Source organism: Narcine bancroftii, chromosome 2 (assembly GCF_036971445.1).
Source record: "Narcine bancroftii isolate sNarBan1 chromosome 2, sNarBan1.hap1, whole genome shotgun sequence".
Classification (NCBI taxonomy): domain Eukaryota; kingdom Metazoa; phylum Chordata; class Chondrichthyes; order Torpediniformes; family Narcinidae; genus Narcine; species Narcine bancroftii.
The window spans coordinates 118,904,139-118,927,425 of NC_091470.1; the positions used below are offsets into that span (position 1 = coordinate 118,904,139).

General features: G+C 43.4%; 1 protein-coding gene across 1 annotated transcript in view; it reads right to left on the minus strand.

Moving 5' to 3' along the window:
- map3k9 (mitogen-activated protein kinase kinase kinase 9) overlaps positions 1-23,287 on the minus strand; it is a 139,391-nt gene that overhangs the window by 32,529 nt on the left and 83,575 nt on the right. Inside the window, 3 exon segments of the mRNA XM_069915538.1 lie at positions 9,937-10,059; positions 10,275-10,515; positions 17,936-18,111. Of these exon segments, the coding sequence (XP_069771639.1) occupies positions 9,937-10,059; positions 10,275-10,515; positions 17,936-18,111 (540 nt within the window).

The following is a 23,287-nucleotide window of genomic DNA, read 5'->3' on the forward strand; positions in this document are numbered from 1 at the left end:
GTGCTTCTGAGGGGGACTCTCTTTTGCTTCTCTTTCTCTGACTGTAAGGGACACCAGGAAATGCTTTCTTCTATTTCAATCTTTTATTACACTTTAATATAATATGAAACATACAGTAGACAATGCACTGAGAGAGAATAAGGAGACGTACAACAATCAAAGAAAAATAATAGTGTCTTCATCTCCCCGTACACAGTCAAAGAGGAAAAAACATTCACATTACTCCTAAACCTTCTATACTAATCTATAAACAACATAAAGAAAACCATTGGAAAGCCTTGCAACAGGGTTCATCAAACACAAGAAGCCTGGTTGTCCAGAAGAGAAATTAAATGGTATCATGAAGGTAATACAACTCCAAATGAAAAACAATAGAACTTATATCATATGAAAATATTGTCTGAATGGGCTCCACATTTCTTCAAATTGAATAGAAGAATCAAATGTAGCACTTCTAATTTTTTTCTAAATTCAAGCTGGCCAAGGTTTGAGAAAACTGTTAGGCTATAGTAGGAAGGGAGGGGTCTTTCCGTCGAAAAAGAATTACTCTCCTAACCTTCAGGATGGGAAAAGCTGTCATCCAATGAGCAGAAACCGGTCAGTGACCAAACTCCAAATAGAGCAGTGAAGGGATTTGGTTGTAAATCAATTACGAGAATTACTGAGAGTACCTTTTAGTGTGGGTATAAAGAATTTCAATACTTCATTCAAGTGGAGTTAATTTTAATTATTTTTCATAAATGATTTTAACTCACAAATGACAGATGTCTTTCCAATATCTTTCCAGAACCGGACGGGACCTAAACATATGGGTCAACGAAGCCACTTGTGAATTACACCTGTCATAGATCGGATTAAAATTAGGAAAAATACAGGAAAGCTTGTCCTTAGACATATGCGCCATGTGTACTGCCTTAAATTGAATAAGGGAGTGTCAGGCACACATTGATGAGGTATTAACTAGTTTAAGAATCTTTTCCCATGTTTCTGCAGAAAAATTTTGTTGAAGCTCCTGTTCCCACACCCTTTCAAATTTATCTATTAAACCAGTGGTTCTCAACCTTTTGTTTTCCACCCACATTCCACTTTAAGTAATCCCTATGCCATTGGTGCTCTGTGATTAGTAAGGGATTGCTTAAAATTGGATGTGGGTGGAAAGAAAAAGTTTGATAACCACTGTTTTAATTGACTCTCATTGACTCGTTATGTGCACGGTTTCAGAACTCCAATGACAATTTTTTTTCTCTCAAGCAAAATATTTCATTAACAATTGGGTCGAGAGCAGTGATTCTCAACCTTCCCTTCCCACCCAAATCCCACCTTAAGCAATCCCTTACTAATCACAGAGCACCAATGGCAGAGGGATTATTTAAAGTGGGATGTGGGTTAAACCTTTCTGGGAGGGGTTCAAACAAAAATTAGCATCAACTATATCTGACTGATAGAGCAGGGGAAAATTAGCATTCCAAAAAATATCTATTTTGAAGATATCTAAACAGATGCAAATTGGGCAGATCATATTTGAAAGTTCCCGAAAATAAAGAATACCCTTCACCTTCCAAAAAGAAAAAGCCTGGTCATTCACAGATGGCTAAAAAAAAATTAGATAGAGTAAAATTTATTAAATTGAAACCATATCCATAATGTGTGCTTGGGTATAGGATTGGTTATAACCAGGCAATGCTAATGGGAAATCTTTGTCTGTCCTACGGCAGACTAAGTGCAATTTTATGTAAAATTACATTTCTGTCTTTATTACATGACAATAAATAGTATCTGATCACATTGTTAATCCCCTCCCCACCCAGCTCAGCTTCCATCACCCAACCTTACATTTAAACTGGCCAATTAATCTTGGAACCCACAGCTTTGGGATGTGGGAGGATACAGGAGCAGAGGTAGGGGAAACCCATGCATTCCCAGAGAGTCATGGTAGGCAGGGTGAGGTCTTTCCATCTGAAAAGAACTGCTCTCTTAGCCATTAGGGTAGTGAAAACTATCATCTGATGAGCAGAGGCTGAACGGTGACCTACATCTGGTCCTAAAACTCCAAACAGAGCAGTGACGGGATGTGGCTGTAAATCAATCACTGAAAGAGGACCAAGCATATCTCTCCAAAACCAGACAGGACCAAAATATATGGGTCAATGAAGCTACTTGCAAATTACTCCTGTCACAGATTGGATTAAAATTAGGAAAAAAATATGGGCAAGGAGGTGTCCTTGCTGCAAAACTGTTGCACACCCCCCCCTCCAAAAAGAGGATTTACTCCTGTTATTGAATGGAAACCCCGATTCTGTCAGCATTGTGCAGCTGAATAGACAACTAGTTATCCATAAACCGACAAACTTAGTTTTACTCTGAGGCAATCAGCCTAGCACCTCCCAGCAGTGAGGTGTGCGATGGAGGGTCTGGTGAGACCCCTCAGTGTTGAAGCCCACAAATGAAAGGGCCGACTGCGCCACTCGCATGCTCGTCCAGTAACAAAACAAGGTGACAAATGTGAGAAAGGAATTGTGCTTGCAAAAAAAATGGACTGGAAAAACATCCAAATTGTCACCACACAGGATTCCCAATCAATTGGCACCTTGAAAGAAAGAGAGTTTTATTGACAGCTGAATGGGAAGGTCTGCAGATTGTAGTGCAATGCACAGGTGGGCAGGAGAATCTCAGCAGGTCGCGCAGCATCCACAGGAAGCAAGGGGATATAACCAGCATTTCAGGCTTGAGCCCTCAACAGGGAATGAGAGAAATGCAAGCAGGTGACTAAATGAAAATGTTGGGGAGAAGAGGAGACGAAGGAAGAAGGGCGAGGGGGAGGAGCACAGGCCAACGAATAAATAAAATAATAAACAAACAAATAAAGGGTTTTATTGGCTACTGTCAGGCTTGGGGTTTGAGGATTCAGGGGTGGCCAATCAATTAATTTAGACATACAGCACAGTAATGGGCCATTTTGGCCCACGAGTCCATGCTGCCCAATTAACCTACATCTCCCTGTACGTACCTGTGGGCCGAAAAGGCCTGTTACCATGCTGTATGAAGGTGGGGCAATTGGATTTTTTTTTCCGCCAACAGGAATCTAATGAAAACATTGGCCATACAGAAGAGATTAACAGGGAAGTGGAATGGAAGCACTCTGTGGAATAGTCAGATAGGCTCTTGCAAGATCAGACCATCATCTACATCTGTCATTTGTGAGAAAATCATTTATTAAAAATAATTAAAATTAACATCACATGAATGAAGTATTGAAATTCTTTATACCCACACTAAAATTATTCAGTTGGCCAGAAGCATACTCCAGCAAGTATTGATTTAAGTATCCAAAATTAGATCCCAGTGCAACTGAAGATCAAGGAAGCAATGCCACCTCTCTCAATATTTCGGAATCTGCCACTGATAATCTCCTTCCAATGTTTTTAATCGAGCTTTTTATGTCCTCAGACATAGGTAATAACAAGAATGTATCCAACAAATGTACATTAACAAATAGCTGTAAATAACCTATGAGAGACAGAAAAACAAAACGTATATAAAGTAAAATATATTCCAATAATCAAACCCCTCCCTTGTGAAGTAAAATCTATTCAAATCAAACCCTCTCCCTTGTGAAATAAAATCTATTTCAATAATCGAACCCCTCCCTTGTAAAAAAAATCTACTTCAGTGATAGAACCCCTCCCTTGTGAAATAAAATCTATTCCAGTAATCGAACCCTTCCCTTGTGAAATAAAATCTATTCTAATAATCGAACCCCTCCCTTGTGAAATAAAATCTATTCCAGTAATCGACCCCCTCCCTGAAGTGTAATATTTTGATTCTGTTTTTATTTCTGGCCTCCCTCTGGGCACACATGCTACCACTAACTCACCCCTTATACTGTCCCCTCCCCACCCCACCCCACACCCACAAGTTCAGCTTGCACAGTGGCGTTTGACCTTCACTGGCGAGCTGAAAGATAGAAGTCCCAGAGCTGTTTGTTCCCAATGTTGCGAGGGCTGTAAAGTCTGCCATCTGGTGTCCTCAATAGGAACTACAATTCAAAGGCTATTCCAATTCCCCTCCCATGCCCCCCCCCCCTCCCCACTGTCAGCCATTCCCAAGACACACTCAAGGCTTAATCATGGACGACCCCTTATTACAGGCCTCTGTGAGTCGCTCGTTACTAACAGCCAGTGAGCCTGAGGAACCCAAGTCTGGGTGATTTAAGACCCTACTTGAAAGCAAGTGACTGCAAGGATCCAAAAGACTTTGACATTTGGATCCTAGCAGTGGTGGCCTCAAGTAGGCACAGAACAAAGCTTGGTTATAAGTGTTACATTAGTGATCACACTGCCTCTCAGCCATGTGTTGCAATTGACAGAGTTATCAGTGACCCACAACTGCAAATATCAAAGATGGAGAAGCACAGAAACTGCCGATGTTGGAATCGTGAGCAGACAAGTAATTGCTGGGGATAATGAGCAAGTCAGACAGCATCCGTGGATAGATGTGGTCAGTCAATGTTTTAGGTCTGAAACGCTGACTGGCCATTTCTATCCATGGATGCTGTCTGACCTGCTACCTAAAAAACATAGAACATTGAAAGTACAGCACAGTACAGGCCCTTCGGCCCACAATATTGTACCAACCTTTAGATCCTGCCTCCCTATAACCCTCCATTTTAAATTCCTCCATAAACTTGTCCAGTCGTATCAATGTACCTGCCTCCCCCACTGACCCAGGCAGTGCATTCCACGTACCAACCACTCTCTGGGTCAAGAAGCCTTCCTCTAATATTTCCCTTAAACTTGCCGCCCATTACCTTAAACCAGTGGTTCTCAACCTTTTTATTTCCACTCACATCCACTTTTAAGTAATCCCTATGCCAGCGGTGCTCTGTGATTAGTCAGGGATTGCTTAAGTGGGATGTGAGTGGGAAGGGAAGGTTGAGAATCACTGCTCTAGACCCAATCATTACTGAAATATTTTGCTTGAGAAAAATTGTCATTGGCCCATTTCCTTTGGAGTTCTGAAACCATGCACATAACGAGTCAATGAGGTATTATTAATACAATGGTTTTCAAACTTTTTCTTCCCACCTTACAATCCCTTACAATCCACAGAGCACTGATCACATAGGGATTATTTGAAGAGGTATGCAAGTGGAAAGAAAAAGGTTGAGAATCACTGCCTTAAAGCCATACCCTCTTGACTGAGCAATGGTGCCCTGGAAAGGAGGCACTGGCTGTCCACTATTTATTCCTCTATCATGTCTCCTCTCATCCTCCTTCTCTCCAAAGTATAAAGCCCTGGCTCCCCTAATCTCTGCTCATAATGCATACTCAGGTAGCATCCTGGTCAATTCCTCTGCACCCTTCCCAATGGTTCCACATCTCTAATGACATGACCAGAACTGGACATAGGTCTCCAAGTCCGGTCTAACCAGAGTTTTATAGAGTTGCATCATTACCTCGCAGCCCTTAAACTTAATTCCTCCACTTATGAACGCTAAGCTTTCTTAACTATCCTGTCTTCCTGTGAGGCATCTTTCAAGGAACTGAGGACCTAGGCCACCACATCCCTCTACTCTTCCGCACAACCAAGAATCCTGCCAATAACTTTGTACTCAACCTTGGAGTTTGTCCTTCCAAAGTGGACCACCTTGCGCTTCTCGGGATTGAAAACCAGTAGTTCTTTAGCAAAGAAAATCATTTGGTTTATCAAGAGAAGAAATGCAAATACTTAAACATACTGGAGAAACTCAGCATCCATAGGAAGTCAAGGGTAACCAGCATTTCAGACCTGAGCCTTTTGTTGGTACATGAAAGTGCCTGAAGAAAAGGGGCATAGGGAGGAACACCAGCTTACAGGTCAGAGGGTCGAAGAGAAAAGAGCTCAGAAGTGATGGGGAGGGGAGTAGCTCTCTGATAGGAGAGGGAAGGGGAGTACAGTGGTTGAGGAGCTAAAGAAAAGGGAATGGAGGGATAGGGAAAGAGAGACGGGGGTTAACAGAAATTGGAGAAGTCGATCTTAATGCCATTTGGTTGGAGAGTGGCCAGGCAGAATATCGTGCTGTTCCCCCAATTTGTGGACTGCCTCAGTTTGGCAGTGCATGATGCCATGGACAGACGTGTCAATGTTGGAATGACGTAGAGTATTAAAATGGTTGGCTGCTGGGAGGCCCTTGCAATTGCAGCAGGCAGAGTGAGCATGTACAACAAAATGTTCTCCCAGTCTGCACCCAGTCTCTCTGAAGAAGAGGAGGCCACGTTGGGATCACCGGATGCAGTAGATGACTCTTACGGATTCATAGAGTCCTGAACGGTGGTGAGGGAGGAGGTGTGGGCATGTGTAGCATTTCTGGTGGTCACAGGGGTAGTCACCATGAGGGCAACTGGTGGGAAGGGATGAGAGGAGATGGTGGAATCTCGGAGAGAGCAGACCTTATGGAAGGTGGAGAGGGGAGGGGAAGTTTTGGATGGGTCCCAGCCTGCCTTTATTTTGGCTATGTACAGCCATCCATCCTATGTCTAAACAGACAAGGCTCCTCAACTCTTCCTCTGCTACATCAACAGCTACTATGCACTAATAATGGGCTCGCCAACATTATCCACTTGGCCACTAACTATCACCCTGACCTCAATTTCACTTGGTTCTTCCTGAGTAACATAGAACACTGTAGCACAGACCATTCCCATCCTTGTATTTATTCTTAAAACGTCAGAATGAACCTGAATTTAGCCCATCAGATGATGAAGAAGTACCCCCTGATGTTTCCACAAAACTTTTCCCATTTCACACTAAAGCCATGTCCTCTCACATTTATCTCTCCTAATCTAAGTGGAAAGAGCCAACTCATATTTACTCTATCTATACCCCTCATAATTTTGTAAACCTCCATCAAATCTCCCCTCATTCTTCCACACTCCAAGGAATTAAGTCCTAACCTGTTTAATCTTTCCCTGTAACTCAACTCCTGAAGACCCGGCAACATCCTAGTAAATCTTCTCTGGACTCTTTCAATCTTACTGATACCTTTCCTGTAGTTCGGTGACCAGAGCTGAACACAATATTCCAAATTTGGCCTCACTAATGTCTTATACAATCTCACCATAACATCCCAACTCCTGTACTCAGTACTTTAATTTATCAAGACCAATATGCCAAAAGCTTTCTTGACAACCTTATCTACCTATGACACCACTTTCAGGGAATTATGTTTCTGTTTTCCCAGATCACTTTGTTCCTCCACACTTCTCAATGCCCATCCATTAACTGTGTATGTCCTATCTTGGTTTGCCCTTCCAAAAAGCATCACCTCACACTTGTCTGCATTAAATTCCATCTGCCATTTTATGGCCCATTTTCCTAGTTGGTCCAGATCCTTCTGCAGACTTTCAAAACCTTCTTCACTGTCCACAACACCCCCAATCTTAGTGTCATCAGCAAACTCGCTGATCCAATTTCCCACATTATCATCCAGATCATTGATATAGACAACAAAGAACAATGGTTCCGGCACTGATCGCTGAGGCCACACCACTCGTCACAGGCCTCCAGTCTCGTCCACTTCCACTCTGTCTTCTCACATTGAGCCAATTTGGAATGCAGTTTACAACCTCACCATGTATACCTAGAATCTGAACCTTTTGAACTGACCTCCCATGTGGGATCTTGTCAAAGGCCTTACTAAAGTCCATGTAGACAACATCCACAGCTTTTCCTTCATCTACTTTCTTGGTAATCTCCTCAAAAAACTCTGTAAGAATAGTTAAACATGACCTTCCACATACAAAGCCATGCTGACTGTTCTTAATCAGCCCTTGGCTGTCCAAATACTTGTATATCCTCAGAACACCCTCCTATGTGACGTACTCTGATTTTTCAGTTCCTTTTATTATGTGTGACTGCCACTTTAAGAGAACAGATTAAACAAAAGTCTCCAAGCTTTGAAAGGTGACTGTGAACTGGCAGCAGGCTTTGAACAGCATGTTCCCAAATTGAATACATTTTCAGAGAGAGGAGAGAAGCCTTGGAAATTCCAGGTGCAGAGACCATGTGACCAGCATATTGAAGAAGCAGTGCACAGCTTTACTCGGGGGCCATTTTAAGGGGACAGCACAGGAGCAAATGGCTCTCTGAAGAGAAATACTGTGCTGGACTGGCCTCATACGTGGTTATAAACAATCTGCCTGATTTCTTCCTGTTTGTGATAGAGGAATGTGAAGACCACTCCGTGACCAAAAGAGTGGAGGTCTCTTTTGTTCAACTGACCCACAAAAAGGGTTGTACTTGGAGAAGAAATACTACGCTTGGAATGGTGACCAGAGTGAGAGTCACTTGAGTTCAGCTGACTTACTGAAGGGTTCTGGAAGCTTTGTGAACATCACTTGTATCATGTCCTCTATGCCAAAGAAGAGGAGAGTTTTGGTTGGCACTCATCTAAAAAGGACATTTTGTTGGAAGCACCTCAACAAGGGTTGCATGAGTTAATCCACATTCTGTCTCCCCTCTAGCTCTCTTTCACCCTCTTCATGAACTGCTAATTTCATCTAAAGCATGCACCTAAGGCCTGTGTCTCATCCATCTAAAACTTCTATGTCATATTAATTTCAAGCCTACATGTCCACATTTGGGATTTTCTGAAACTGAACTTGAAACTTCCTTTCAAGAACTGGGCCTTGAGGTGTAGAAGCTTGGGGTATTCCATACACACCAGTATATTCTTGCAGAGATGGGGGTTAAGTTAGATAGGTTTGGTTGAGTGTGGATAAGTGTAAATAAATTGGATTAGGTCTTTATCTCATTGTTGATTAATAATTTAAAATATTATTTTAAAGTTAACACCATCTGGGTTAATTTCTATTGCTGCTGTCTGGTACGTAACACTTACTACTGATGTCAGGATCACTGGTTAGTTTTGAAGCCTCTTTTTTTTAAACAATGGAACAACGTGAGCTACCCTCCAATCCTCCAACACACCCACGGCTAAGGACTGTTTAAATATTTCTGCCAAGGTCCCTGCAATTTCTACACTAGCCTCCCTCAAGATTCGTGGTAATATCATGTCAGGCCCAGGGGATTCATCCACCTTAAGTCCATGTAAGGCATCAAGCGCCTCCTCCTCTTTAATCTCTATGTGTTCCATGACACTACTGCTTGTTTCCCTTCCTTTCGTATATACTAATAGTCTCCCCTTTCTCGATCTTTCTGTCTTCATCTTTGTAGACAACCTCTCATTAGATATTTTCTACAAAACTACCAACTCCCACAGTTAGCTCAACTACACATCTCCACACTCTGCCCCCTGTAAAGATTCTATTCTTTTCTCTCAAATCCTCTGCCTTCATTGCATCTGCTCCCTGGATGATGACTTTTATTCCGGAACGTCTGAGATGTCCTCTTTCTTCAAAAAAAGGCAGCTTCCCCTCTACTGTCATCAACTAATCTCTTACCTGGATCTCCTCTGTTTCCCACACATCTGCCCCCCTCCATGCACAATAATAGGATTTACTCTTGTCCTCTCCAACCACCCCACCAGCCTCTGCATCTTGTATATTGTCCTCTGCAATTTCTGCTGCCTACATCATGATCCCACCACTAGACACATCTTTCCCTCCCCTCTCTAATATTTGGGTTCAATCTAGAAGAAATAATTGAGGGCACTGATTTTTTATTTAGATGTACAGCACAGGAACAGACCATTTTGGCCTTGGGCCCGTGCCTCCCAATTTACTCCCAATTAACTTACATCCTCAGTACGTTTTGAACAGGGAAAGGAAACCAGAGCCCTCGGGGAAAATCCACGCGGACATAAGGAAAATGCACAAACAGCTGGGGATTTTAACCCTGGTCCCGATCGCTGGTGCTGTTAAGGCGTTGCGCCAACCACTACGCCAACCGTGCCGCCACTAGTTTTTGTGGAAGAGGCTACTCCCAGGCAATACTCACATTGAAAAGCCCGGAGGCGGGGGATGATGGTGGGGCTTGCAGGAGGGCTCAAGCTGATGTGGATCAGACTCTTCCTCTTGTCCCGGGTGGGTGAAGCCTGCACTGTGATTTTATGCTGGAAGTCTGCAGAATATTTCAATACCAAAAGAATTCAAAGAGTTGGAGAAAAGTGGAGAGAGGGTGGGGGGGTTTGGAGAAAAGGTGAGGTATTAGGGAACAAGGGGAGTTCATCAGAGAAGAGCTGATTGGGGGTAAAAGCACTAGCCACGGTTATTAATGGCAGGATGTTCTCCGGGTACAGGGAAGGGAAGGGAGGATGTTCTGACAGAGCTACCTACCAGAGGGAAGGCTGATCCGGTTGCCATCTTTGAGTTTGAGCCTGCTCTTCTTGAAGTTGCCCTTCCGCTTCTTTACCTTGGGCTTCTCCTGGTGAAGCTGATGGAAGATGATGTTGAGCTCTCGCTCCAGAATGTCAATCTCCCGCTCAGCCAGCTCCTGCTCCCGTTTCCGCAGGACCTCCTCCTGGTTCTTCTGCTGCAAGGCTGCTCGGCTCAGTTCTTCCTCCCAGCTCCGTAGTTCCTGGCAATGCAGTGGCCATGGCCAAAGGAAGAGCAGGACAATCGGAATATATCTAACAAATTGACCTCAACAAGTTCACAACTCTCTGAGTGAAGACGCTTCTTCGCACCTCAGTCAAAAATGCCTCCCCCCTTAACCTCAGATGGTGACCCCCTTGTTCTGGACTCCTCCAACATTAGGAACCTTCTTCCTGAATCCATCCTGTCGGAACTGTATATATCACAATGGGATCCCCTCTCATTCGTCTCAATTTGGGGCAGCATGGTAGGCAACTTTACAGTGTCAGAGATCGGGGCTTGGGTTCGAATCCCACACTGTTAGTAAGGAGTTTGCACATTTTCTCTGCGTCTGTGTGGGGGCTCCGGTTTCCTCCCACTGCTCGAAACATACCCGGGTATAAATTGGGCGGCACAGACTCGTGGACCGAAATGGCCTGTTACTGTGCTGTATGTCTAAAACAAGAATTCCAATGAGTTTATCCCTGCTCTATTTAGTCTTTCTTCATCCATCAGTCCTACCATCTTAGGGATCAGCCTCCCTCAACAGCAAGAATGTCCTTCCTCAGATTAGGAGACCAAAACTGCACACAACACTCTAAATCACCTAGACCCGGTACAACTACACCTCCCTACTTCTATATTCAAAACCTCTCATGATAAAGGCCGACATGCTGTTTGCTTTCTTCACCACTCGCGGTACTTGTGTTCTATCCTTAATGACTGATGCACAGTGGTCCCCAGGCCTTGTCGCACCTCCCCTTTTCCTAATCTCTCACTGTTCAAATAATAAGCTGCCTGGCTGTTATTGACTCCAAAGCAGATAACCTCCCAATTATTTTCATAACACTGCAGCTGCCAAGCACTTGCCCACTCACCTAGTCTGTTCAAACCACCCTGCAGCCTCTTGGAATCTTCCTCGCATCTTACATTGACACCCAGCTCAGTGTTATCTGCAAACTTAGAGAAATTGCATTCAGTTCCTTTTTTTTTTAAACTAAATTACTCCCAATTAACTGACAATCCCAAGCCATTTTGAACAGTGGGAGGAAACTGGAGCCCCCAGGGAAAACCCACGCAGACATCGGGGAGAATGTACCAACTCCTTAGAGACAGCATGGGATTCGAACCCATTGCTGGCGCTGTAAAGGCAGTGCGCTAACCGCTAGGTCAACCATACTGCCCTTTACATCATCGATGCATATTGCAAAACAGCTGAGGACCCAGCACCAAACCCTGTGATACCTCCCTCATAACTGCTACCATGAAAAGGACTCCTTTATTACCACTCTTTAATTGACAGCCTAGTAATAAATAATCACAAATTTGCAGGTGTACTGGATATTTTGCAAAGAAATGCTGGAGAAAGTCAGCACACAGCATTTATGGATAGAAAAAGACCCTTTATCAAGACAGCATGGCCCTTTATCTCAGGACCCGAAATGTTGACTGACCCATGTATACTGTCTGACCTCCAGCAAGTCTTTGACTGATCAAGATTCCAGTTTCTGCAGCTTCTCATGGTATATTACACATGCTCAGAGTGTAAAAGGGAACTGGGAAATCCAATGTGTTCGATCAATATAACTTGCATTCCATGTCTACAAATTCTGCAAAAGCATTCACGAACAAAGATTCAGTCCACCAAAAGCAATGTCCAACAGCTTAAAGTCGGGGAGTTCTCTTGTGTCTAACCATCAGTTCACAAAATTCAAAAAACACTCAGCCACTTCTCTTTCTGAGCTGCATCTTTCACAAAGATCCCTGGGTCTGAGCCTTGGTTTCTCAACGGCGAGGATGATTGGAGCTTGTGAATGCGTACGAACTGTGAATGGCAAATCACTGGAGTGGATCCTGTTTTACAATTGCGTAGAGGCTTCGGTAAGTCCTCGCCAGGAATTCTATGGACAATTTGTGTCTCCCGGTCTTAGGGAAGATGCACTTACCTTGACGAAGATTCACAAGAATGATTCCTTGCATGAGGAATGATCTCATGAAGGAAGATGGAGCACAATAGGTGGGATTAAGGAGAGGTAACCGCTGTGAGGCAGAGGGCTCCAGAGTGTGGACACAATAGAATCAGAGAATTCTACAGATAGAAACAGGCCCTTCAGCCCAAATAGTCTATGTCTACCTAAGCTGGACCCATTTGCCTGCATTCAGCCATATCCCTCTACCTCTTTCCTTTCAAATGTTACAACTGTCCCCATTTCAACTCTTCATGTGTGTAAAGGTGCCCCAGGATCCCTTTCCACCTCACCTTAAATCCATGCCCTCCAGGTTTAGATTCCCCTACCATGGGAAAGGACAATAACTATTTATCCTATCTATGCTGCTCATAATTTTATAAAGCTCTACGGCCATTGTCCCCACATTGAGCCATTGCCACGAACAAGAGCGACACATCATGGCAGCAACCTCCCTCCCCCATTTGCGCCCTTCAGCCCCCTCATCTGCACTGAACTATTATTCTGCCCAGTCCCACTGACCTCCATGCAGTCCATTGCCCTCCATACCCATCCCATCCATGTACCTGTCCACGTATTTTTAAATGTGAAAAGTGAGGCCCCATTCACCGCTTCAGATAGCAGCTCATTCCACACCCCCACCACTCTCTGTGAAGTTCCCCCCCAAAACCTTTCCCGTTTCACCCTTAACCCATGTCCTCTGGTTTGTATCTCACCTACCCTCAGTGGAAAAAGCCTACCTACATTTACTCTGACTGTCCCCCTCATAATTTTAAATACCTCTATCAAATCTCCCCTCATTCTTCCACATTCCAGGGAATAAAGTCCTAACCCGTTTAACCTTTCCCTGCAACTCAGTTCCTGAAGTCCAGGCAACATCCCAGTAATCTTCTCTGTACTCTTTCTTTCTTATTGATATCTTTCCTGTAGTTAGGTGACCAAAACTGCACACAATACTCCAAATTTGACCTCACCAATGTCTCATACAACTTTACCATCTCCTGAGCTCAGCCTTGAATTGATTCCAGATTATTTATTGCCATGTTTTAAAAAAGGGAAAAGTGACATTACACAAAAATTTAATTTAGTCTACCATAAGTCAGACAAAGAATTGCTATCAGTAGAGATTACCCAGTGCCTCTTACAATCAGAGAAAGGGAAGCAAGAAGGTCACCAACCACTATGTATATATGTCACCCAACACACACACACACACACACACACACACACACCTTGGGAAAGGTTAAATAGGTTAGAATTTTATTCCCTGGAGTGCAGAATTAGGTTTTGCAGTTTAGCAGTCATTCAACATTCTCACTGCCTGTGGGAAGAAGCTGTTTCTCAGCCTGGTGGTTCTAGCTTTAATACTTGTGTTTCTCTTTCCCGACCAGGGATAGCTGGAAGATGCTGTTCATGGGTAGTAAGGGGCCTCACTGATTTTTCAATTCCTCTGTAAACAACCATTCCAGTAAATCACATCAAATGAGGAAGGGGATGGGGGTGTTAAGGAGATACCAGTGATCCACTCTGATGCTTTTAAGGTCCTGTGGATTTAGTATCTGCATGTGGCTTTAAATGTTAAAAAAGTATCTGCTTGAATATAGACATTTTGTTTTTGATTTGGCATATTGACAAGGGCAGTAGTTATGTACATCAGTGGTTCTTGTTATTTAGTCAGGATAATGTGAACTATTTTGTAACTGCGCAAGAATTCACACTTCTATCATGTAGTGCACCACCACTGTGGGGCATATGTATATGTATAGACTGTGTGTGAACAGTTTCCTGAGATGTTGGAAGGGATCAATAAGTAAATTCTCTTCTGTTATTTGAATCTTGCATCACGAAGCTATTTGAGAAACCTCCCAAGTAACGCAGTGACATAACATGGTGGCAACGGTAGAAGAGAGCAAGAATAAAGCCGTACAATTGATTGTAAGTCACTGAAATATGAAGTGAAGAAGAAAAAAAACATTACTGAAAAAAAAATGTTTGGAGCAACAGCAGTTCACCCAGTGATGGACGGGGAGGCTGAAGACATTGTGGAATCGTTTAACAAGTTTCAGCAGAAATGCAATTTGGCATTCAAAAACTCTTAAAATTGCAACAGCAAAGAAGGTTAGTTATTTACTTCTCTGGACAGGGGAGCAAGGCCTTGAATTATTTAATAGCTGGGAGCTTACAAAGGTGGATAAAAATGATCCAGAGCAGATATTTGCAAAGTTTGCTTCTCATCTTGAACCCAGATCTAATCATAGAATTAAATGCTATGTATTTCAAGGCTTAATGCAAGAGACTGATGAAACTGTTGATAACTTCCTCACTAGTCTAAAAATTGTTGCTGCAAAATGCAGATTGAAGAATATAGAGGAAAGATTAGTTCATCAACTAATATGGGGGAGTGCCCATCCCGAAGTGCAAAGGGAAGGACAGCTTGAAGCTGGCCGAAGATATAGACACAGGCAGAGCCTTCGAACCCACAAGATGCAAATGAAACCCCTATCAATGCAGACCCACCCACAGCAAAGAGAAGGAAGGGTCAATGCTATAAAGAACACAATCAGAAAAGTGCAGACTCCCAAGACTTGCAGGAAGTGCAGCAGACAACACCCCTTTGATGACCGAAACAAATGCCCCACATACAGTTCTGAATGTAGAGCCTATGGTGAAGCAAACCACTGGGCGAAGATGTGCAAGTCTGGTATGAAGAAAACAGTAATACTAGTGGAGATAAAAGACAAGAAGAAGATCCACGACATAAAAGGAAAGATCAATTAGGTCTCAGACACCCAGATACTAGACACAGAATCCATACACCTTCACAAGATGTTGGGTGAGATGAAAGAAGGAAGCGAGTTACACACAAGGATCCAAATACAAAGGACAATCCAGAACAAGCCCACGATATTTAACCTAAAGGTGAAGCTGAAGACTGGATCACAAAGCAACGTCCATCCACTCAGACTCTACCGCCTGATGTTCCCAGAGAACATAATAAAAGGGGATCCAAAAGACAGTGCATTGGAAACAGCAAATGTCATAGCTATGATGGACCCATGATCAAGCAGTCGGGGAAAGATAAGATCAATGGCTGCCATAAGGGAAAGAACATCTTCTCTATGTTCTACATGGTAGACACAGACAGACCAGCAATTTTAGATCTGGATAGCTGCCGGGAGTTGCAGTTGATCTCTATCAATTATAAGATCCAGACAAAGAAGATATTCAAAAGGATCAACAGAACAAACACAAAAAGAGGAGATGATTTCCACAGATGTACATGCCAGGCCATGGCACACAGTGGGAGCAGACTTGTTCACCGAGAATCAAGAGTGGTATTTAATAGTAACCTGTTCATTGAAAGACAAGTGCAAACTGTGAAACATGCACTAGTTAAGGTTCGCAAAAAAAAAAAGACCCTTACCTAGTTCTTCAATCATTACGAGCAACACCTTTAAGGGCTGATATGAAGTCCCTGGCAGAACTTCTAGATGGCAGGAGATATAAAACAACTCTGCCATGCAAAATACACCCTCCAGAAGACCAGGAGGAAACCAGAAGACTGGCTGACATGCAAGAAGAAGGACACCAGCATTATAACAAACATGTACAAACATTGCCAGAACTCCTCAGAGGGCACAAGGATGTGCATATTCAAGAGCCGATGTTGAAAACATGGACCCCAGCCAGGTCATCAGAGAAGCTGAGACACCAAGATCATACATTATCGAGGCGGACTCTGGCAATCAGCTGAGGAGAAACAGAATTCACATCCGGCCAACACAAGAGGTGATGAAGCAAAAAGCTTTAACACCAACAAAACCTGCAACACCAATATCAAATGAAGAGACCACAACCACTGATACCATCAACACAGCAGTTGTCAGGTGGAGCACGTCACCTACACGTGGACTAGCAACACAGAGCTCAACAGTCGCAGCCAATCCACAAGATGGTGAAGCAACATAATTTCCACTCGTGAGATATCGATGAGAACTATTTAAAAATAGTCGTGTAAATAAACTAGTGTACAAGTTCAGTTACTTAAGTTGGACTGGAAAGAAAGTGATAACACTAAATTCTTCTTTATCTTGAGAAGGAGAAATGTTATATAGTCAGGATAATATGAACTATTTTGTAACTGTGTAAGAATACACCCTTCTCACTGCAGTAACTGTAGTGCATCACTCTGGGGCATATGTACATGTATATGAGTGTGTGTGAACAGTTTCCTGAGATGGTGAAAGGCATCAGTAAGTAAAGTATCTTCTGTTATTTGAATCTTGCATCTCTAAGTTATTTAAGAAGCCTCCCAAGTAACACAGAGACATAACAGTTATTATGAGCTGTGTATTGTGTGTGCACTGTGGTCCAGAGAAACGCATTGAAATGATCATGAACTTGAGTTTGAAGTTATCAATAGCTGTTCTGAGAAAGAGGCCTTGAGCTCACTTCCTCAGTGTGTTCATGGTGAACAGCAGTCATGAGTCCTACAACATGAAAACAGGCTCACACACCCAACTTGTCCATGCTAAACACTTGAATAGAATTTAATGTAAGAAAGCAAAAAAGTTAATTGATTTGATAGGATTTTTCTTTCCAAGTCTTTTCAAATATTCGCATTTGGATGGTTTCTGAGGTAGTCAAATTACAAAAAAAATAGGCAGATTGTCCCAAGTGACTGGAAAAGCAAACAGGAGTAGCCTGAGCCGAATAGACTAGGAATAGGAAGGAGATCCATCCCCGATTCTCCACTGCAACAGCAACAACAGCCCAGTGGCCAACCATTTCCGTTCTGCACCCCATCCCTGCACTAACACGTCTGTCCATGGCCTCATGCAGTAGCAAATCAAGGCCACCTGTAAACTGGAGGAACAACACCTGAAATTCTGTCCCAGCACTCTGCAACCAGATGCCATCAATATCAACTTCTCCAATTTCTGTTACTCTTCCCAGTATATTTCTTTCCCTACCCCTCGGTCTCCCTTCCTCCAGCTCACCCCCCCCCCCCATCTCTCCATTTCCTTCTCCTATCAGAGAGCTACCCTTAGTCCTCTGCCTATCATTTCTTGGCTCTTGCCTCGCCCCTTTTACCCTTCCACCTGTTTGCCTTTGCTCCTCTCCCTTACACCCCCCAAAATTTGTTATTCAGATGCCCACCTGATTTTTGGCATTCCCGAGGAAGGACTCAGGCCCACCTGCCTTTTTATTTCCTCAGGTCACTGTGTGACCTGCTGAGTTTCTCCAGCGCATTTGTGTACTTCACCCAACACCAGTGTCAGCAGAAATTCTTGTTTACTTTCAACCATGATCTTGCTGGACAGCAAAGCCTGGCTCCAGCCGGGGGAGGGGGTAACATGGCCTGCGCACATTCCCATTCATGCACCTGGTAGGTGGGAATGAAATGGACCAAAAGCAAAAGGAATCAGGGAACAAATCCCACTTTCAATGCCCTACCTTCTCCTTTTCCCGGAGCTGCTCAAACATTTCTTGGATCTCCAGCTTCCATTCTTCCTGCAGTGAGTGAAACGAATCCTGAGGCATTTCAAAGTAGCCAGATTCTTTGATGTCAGTGAGCTTTTCCAGGATGTCAGTGAATGACGGTCGAGAGTGAGGATTGGCATTCCAGCAATCTGAAGCAAAGCCATCAATTGCATTCCATTATTACTTAATATCCTATATTTTCCATAACAACATGAAAAAGGGCCATTTTGGCTAACTCAGTAAGCTTTCCCATCTCCCACTAATTTTCCCAGTTGGTTTGTTTAACACATTCCCATCAAATCTCCTCATCTATCAAGCTCAGGGCCAACTTACCCAGCAGCCAGCAGATGGGGGAAGGAACCCAGAGCACTTGGGTTTCCTCCCACATCTGCTTACTCCAGAGAGCCAGCCCCAGGAGTCAGAAATGAACCTGGATTGCAGGCCCTGCGGGGCAGCAGCTCTATTAGCTGCACTCGCTGTAAGAATGACTTCTGCTGGGGTCTGATAGTTGAAATAACAATCAGGGTCTGCATCTCCGCGACTCCACGTCCCCCAAAAAATACCCCAACCTTCAACTTTTTGTTCATTTCCCACAGAGAAAACAACACAATTTTGTATTGATTCAGTGTGACAAGGTTTAGTGGTTCTCAACCTTTTTTTGGTCTAAGGCCCACATGGCTTCCAGTCTAACATGCCATGGCCACTAGTGATAATGACTGAGGAATATCTTCAAGTCAAAGGAAGCTCTATAAGAAAAGCATTTTTATCTAATTTAAAATATTTCATTTCACATTTTTAAAGATCCTCATGGTAACATACTGTGGCCTACTGGTTGAGAACCAACACGGGCTAAGGCATTCAGCGTGCATGCTACAAGGATATTCCATTGCACGCAGTTTCCATATCCTGGTGATGACAGCACTGTTGAAATGGGGAGGCATCTGCTCAGAGCACCTCAATCTTTGAAAGGGATGAGAACATATTCCAGAACTCTCTGTATTTTTATTCCACCTGTGGCAGTAGCTAATGAGAGAAGGTAAACTCTGGATGGGGCACAGAACCTGCTTCAAAATTTGGCCTCCTTGTCTATATTTTCTAATCTGGTTTGCGCTTTTGTCAGTGACTGTTCAACATAATTTCCTGGATGAGACAAACAAGGATCAATAATGGGGGTTTCTGATGGGATCATGATGAAACGTTGACACAGCCCAGAGGAATTAATTAATTAATCAATTGGATGGCTCTGGTCAATCTCAGTGTTAAAGGCAATGACAGGACTCTGCTTTCCCTGAATCAGAACAAGACCTTGATTTGCTTTTCTCTTCTTGAAAGTCCTTCCTGCCGCCACAGCGTGGTCAAAATCTATCGCCAACTCCAAAAATCTGAGGCAGTTCTGTGTCTACCAAACTTTGGTTGCGACGGAGGCCAGAAGGAAAATGTAGACCCACATTTCCTCAGTGAACCAGATCATTACTTTTTTAAATTAAAACAAAAACTGGGTCCTCTCATGGATACTACTGCTGACTCCAAATTTATTATAAATAATCAAATTAATGCTTTTTGGTTTACAAAAGCAATGGCCTCTGGATCATTAATTCTGGATCTCAGTCCATCTTTTCATCTCCTGTCATTGAGTAAAAGGATCTATACCACACATGTCAAACTCTGGCCCGTGGGCCAAATTTGGCCCACGATATAATTATATTTGGCCCACAAGATCATTTCAAAAATGTATTAGAGGTGGCCCGCTGGCCACCGTGCCAGTATAGCATATGCACAGCTAATACTATAAATCCCAGAATGCATTGGCGTCAGCCCGCTAATCGCCCCCACCTCCTCTGTTTATGTTGCAGGGTCTCACCGTGGACTCTGGTTTTGGGGCCTGGCCGGTGTCAGGGGAAGCCAAGGCCGCTTCCCAGCGCCTGGAACCGGAGGCCTCGGGCCTGACCTCGCCAGGACCGTTGCCCACTCCCCCTCCCTGCCGCAAGCCGACCCGCGACTCACGGTGACGGGGCCGCTGATCCGCCGAGATGCCACCTTGCAGCGAGAGCCAATGTCCCCGCACTGTCGTTGTCCAACCCGATCGCCCGCAAACCCCCGCCCTCCCGCACACAGGCCTGAGTAAGTATTATGAACTTTAATCTCAGGATAAAATGATCTTCCAATAGTTTCATGTCACAGTGATAAATATATTCCTGGTTAAAAATGGTCCTGCACCTGGATACAAGCTCATTAGGCATAAAACTTGAAAAGTGTGTAAATCAAAGGATATCTGTACCAATGGAAAAAGGGCATGGCAAATAACCCTGCTAGAGTTCATGCTCACAATCAGTCACCCATTTGATTGTTTCAGGAATCATGTTATTCTCCCACATTCTCAATAGCCCTCAGATTTTACTATTCGACAGCACACTAGCAACATTTGACAAATCCTCTATAGAGAAATATTATTTATTGAATATTTTATTTCTCATTTGTTAATGCTTCTGGAAAGAGTTTATCTAAAACTATTATTAAACATTTATTTTAATAAGAAAAAGTTTAACATTACATATGTTGAAAGAAGAGAAAACATGCAGATGTTGTTGAAAATTTTCAATAAATATTTAGTTCGGCCCTCGACTTAATCCAAGTTTTTAATTTTGGCCCTCCGTGAATTTGAGTTTGACACCCCTGGTCTAGACCATCAGAACTTGTCAGCAATCATGACCAATGATTTCTGCCCAAAAATTGCAAAGGTCTAAAGCTGTAATCACGCCCTTCAACCATCGAGCTGAGGTGTGAGCTGCAAGAAAAAGCTAAAGGTCAAATAAAGGTCTCAAGCATCTGGGAAGCCTTAATTTTTGGTTTTTTTTGCACGTGTGTTATGTTCCCCAGAAACTGATGCCAAGTTGAACAAGAGTTGCACGTTTCTTCACACTGCTTTACCTTCACCAGATGCCGCCTTCAACCCTTCCACTGGATTTCTGCAGTAGCCAACATTCAATGAAACATCTGACGGGAGTAAATGAAAGACTCAACGGCACCTGCTGGTGCAGCTGTTGCCTCACGTTAAACCATCTGACCTCCCTGGAGACTACCGCGGAGGAGCGTGTCGGGATGGTAGAGGACCACCAACTAATCAATTCCTCCCTTCAAGGAATACAACTTTCTGCTGGGAGTAGACCAGCTAGAAAATTACAGCAGGTATAATAATATCTGTATTGTTAACCTGAAGGAAGTCTCTGAGAGAAAGGATCCCATAGAATTTTTTAAAGACTGGATCCCAAGACATTATGGGACAACAACACATTAGTGATTGAATGGGTCAAGTCTCCGTGCCTGGCACATCTGCGGGCCAGAGACCGAGACACGACCTGATACATCCATTGAGGTATCAGTACTGGGATAAAATCTTACACACTGCCATGCGGCAAGTGAGGGAGGACAAGGGCTCCATTACATATGACAACAGGCCATTGCTAGCTTTCCCCAACCTAAGTGCAGGTCTAATGAAGCAGAGGAGGGAGTTTGACCAGATAAAGAGGGAGCTCCAGTCTAAGAATATCTCACTTGCCTTGCTTCACCCAGCAACCCTGAGGGTCATATTCCCTGATGGAAGAAAGAGATTCTTCAAGGTGCCCGGGGAAGCGATGACACCCTTGATAAACTGGAGTAAAACGGTGAGCAAGAGCAGGTGGAGGAGAATTGGATAGGTAGTCGTGGTCCTCACGAACTGCCGTGGATACGTGCCTTAAACTGTGGTCACTTTTTCCAGATAAAAATAGATAGACGAATACCGATTTAACCCAGCTAGTTTTTTATGACGGCTCATTTTTACTGTCATTGTTTCGGAGTTTAGTGTCTTTTAAAAAAAAATTTTTGTTGTATTCAAAATTGAAAATCTTATACAATAGTTTATAGTTTTTTAGATAGGAGCCCTGGGCCAGGCAAAAATGTTTAAGAGTTAGTTAGATATGCTGTACTTAGTGAGTGCAGGATGTGCATCCCAGCCTAATGGGGGAGGTAATGCCGAATGCTCAGAGGTCAGCATTGGGAGGGGGAAGGGGGCCCTTTTATTTTTATTTTAAAATTTGTCAACTATGTCAGAGGCTTATCCGATCTTTTGCTACTCTGTCACAGGAAACACAATGTTTGGGGGCGTGGCAAGATGGCGTAGAAGAAAGACATGTATTCCACCTTTCCCCAGCTGGATTACTAAATACCCGGTTTTTAAAAAACATAAAAGTGGTTAAAAACAATATTTACCGTTGTTTAAATAACAGTGACTAGGAAGGGAAGGTTGAGAATCACTGCTCTAGATCTGATTATTACGGAAATATTTTGCTTGAGAAAAATTGTCATTGGCCCATTTCCTTTGGAGTTCTGAAACCGTGCACATAACGAGTCAATGAGGGATGATTAAAACAGTGGTTTTCAAACTTTTTCTTTCCACCCACATACCACCTTAAGCAATCCCTTATTAATCACAGAACACTTATGGAATAGGGAATACTTAAAGTGGTATGTGAGTGGAAATTAAAGGTTGGGAACCACTGAGCTAAAGGACTTACGATGGCTGAGCTAGAAGAGGAACTTACCTTTTTGGGATTTGCCCAGGAGGAGGAGCCTGTAGTTAAAGAAGGTAGACCTCAAAAAGTGGTGGTGGAATCTGAAATGGATTCAGTGTGCACTGTTTTGGAAGGGATTGCTTGTCAAATGGACAATATGTCAAAACATAGAAGATCAGGAGTAGGTCATTCGGCCCTTCGAGCCTGCTCCCCATTCAATGAGATCATGGCTGATCTTAAAGTTCAGTATCCCGTTCCTGCCTTCTCTCCGTAACCCCTAATTCCCTTATACTGAAGGAATATATCTAATTCCCTCTTAAATATATTCAATGAACCTCCCTCTACTGCTCTCTGTGGCAATGAATTCCACAGATTCACCACCCTCTGGGTAAAGAAATTCCTCCTCATCTCGGTTCTAAATGATTTGCCTATTATCCTCGAACCATGGCCCCGGGTTCTGGACTCCCCCACCATTGTAAACATCCATTCCGCATCCATTCTGTCCAGTCCTGCCAGAATTTTATATATCTCTATGAGATCCCCTCTCAATCTTCTAAACTCCAGCGAGTACAATCCCAATTTGCGCAATCTTTCCTCATAAGTCATTCCTGCCATTCCAGGTATCAGCCTGGTGAATCGCCTCTGCACTCCCTCCATTGCAAGAACATCCTTCCTCAGATAAGGTGATCAAAACTGCACCCAATACTCCAGGTGGGGTCTCACCAAGGCCCTGTACAGCTGCAGTAAGGTATCCTTGTTCCAAAACGCAAACCCT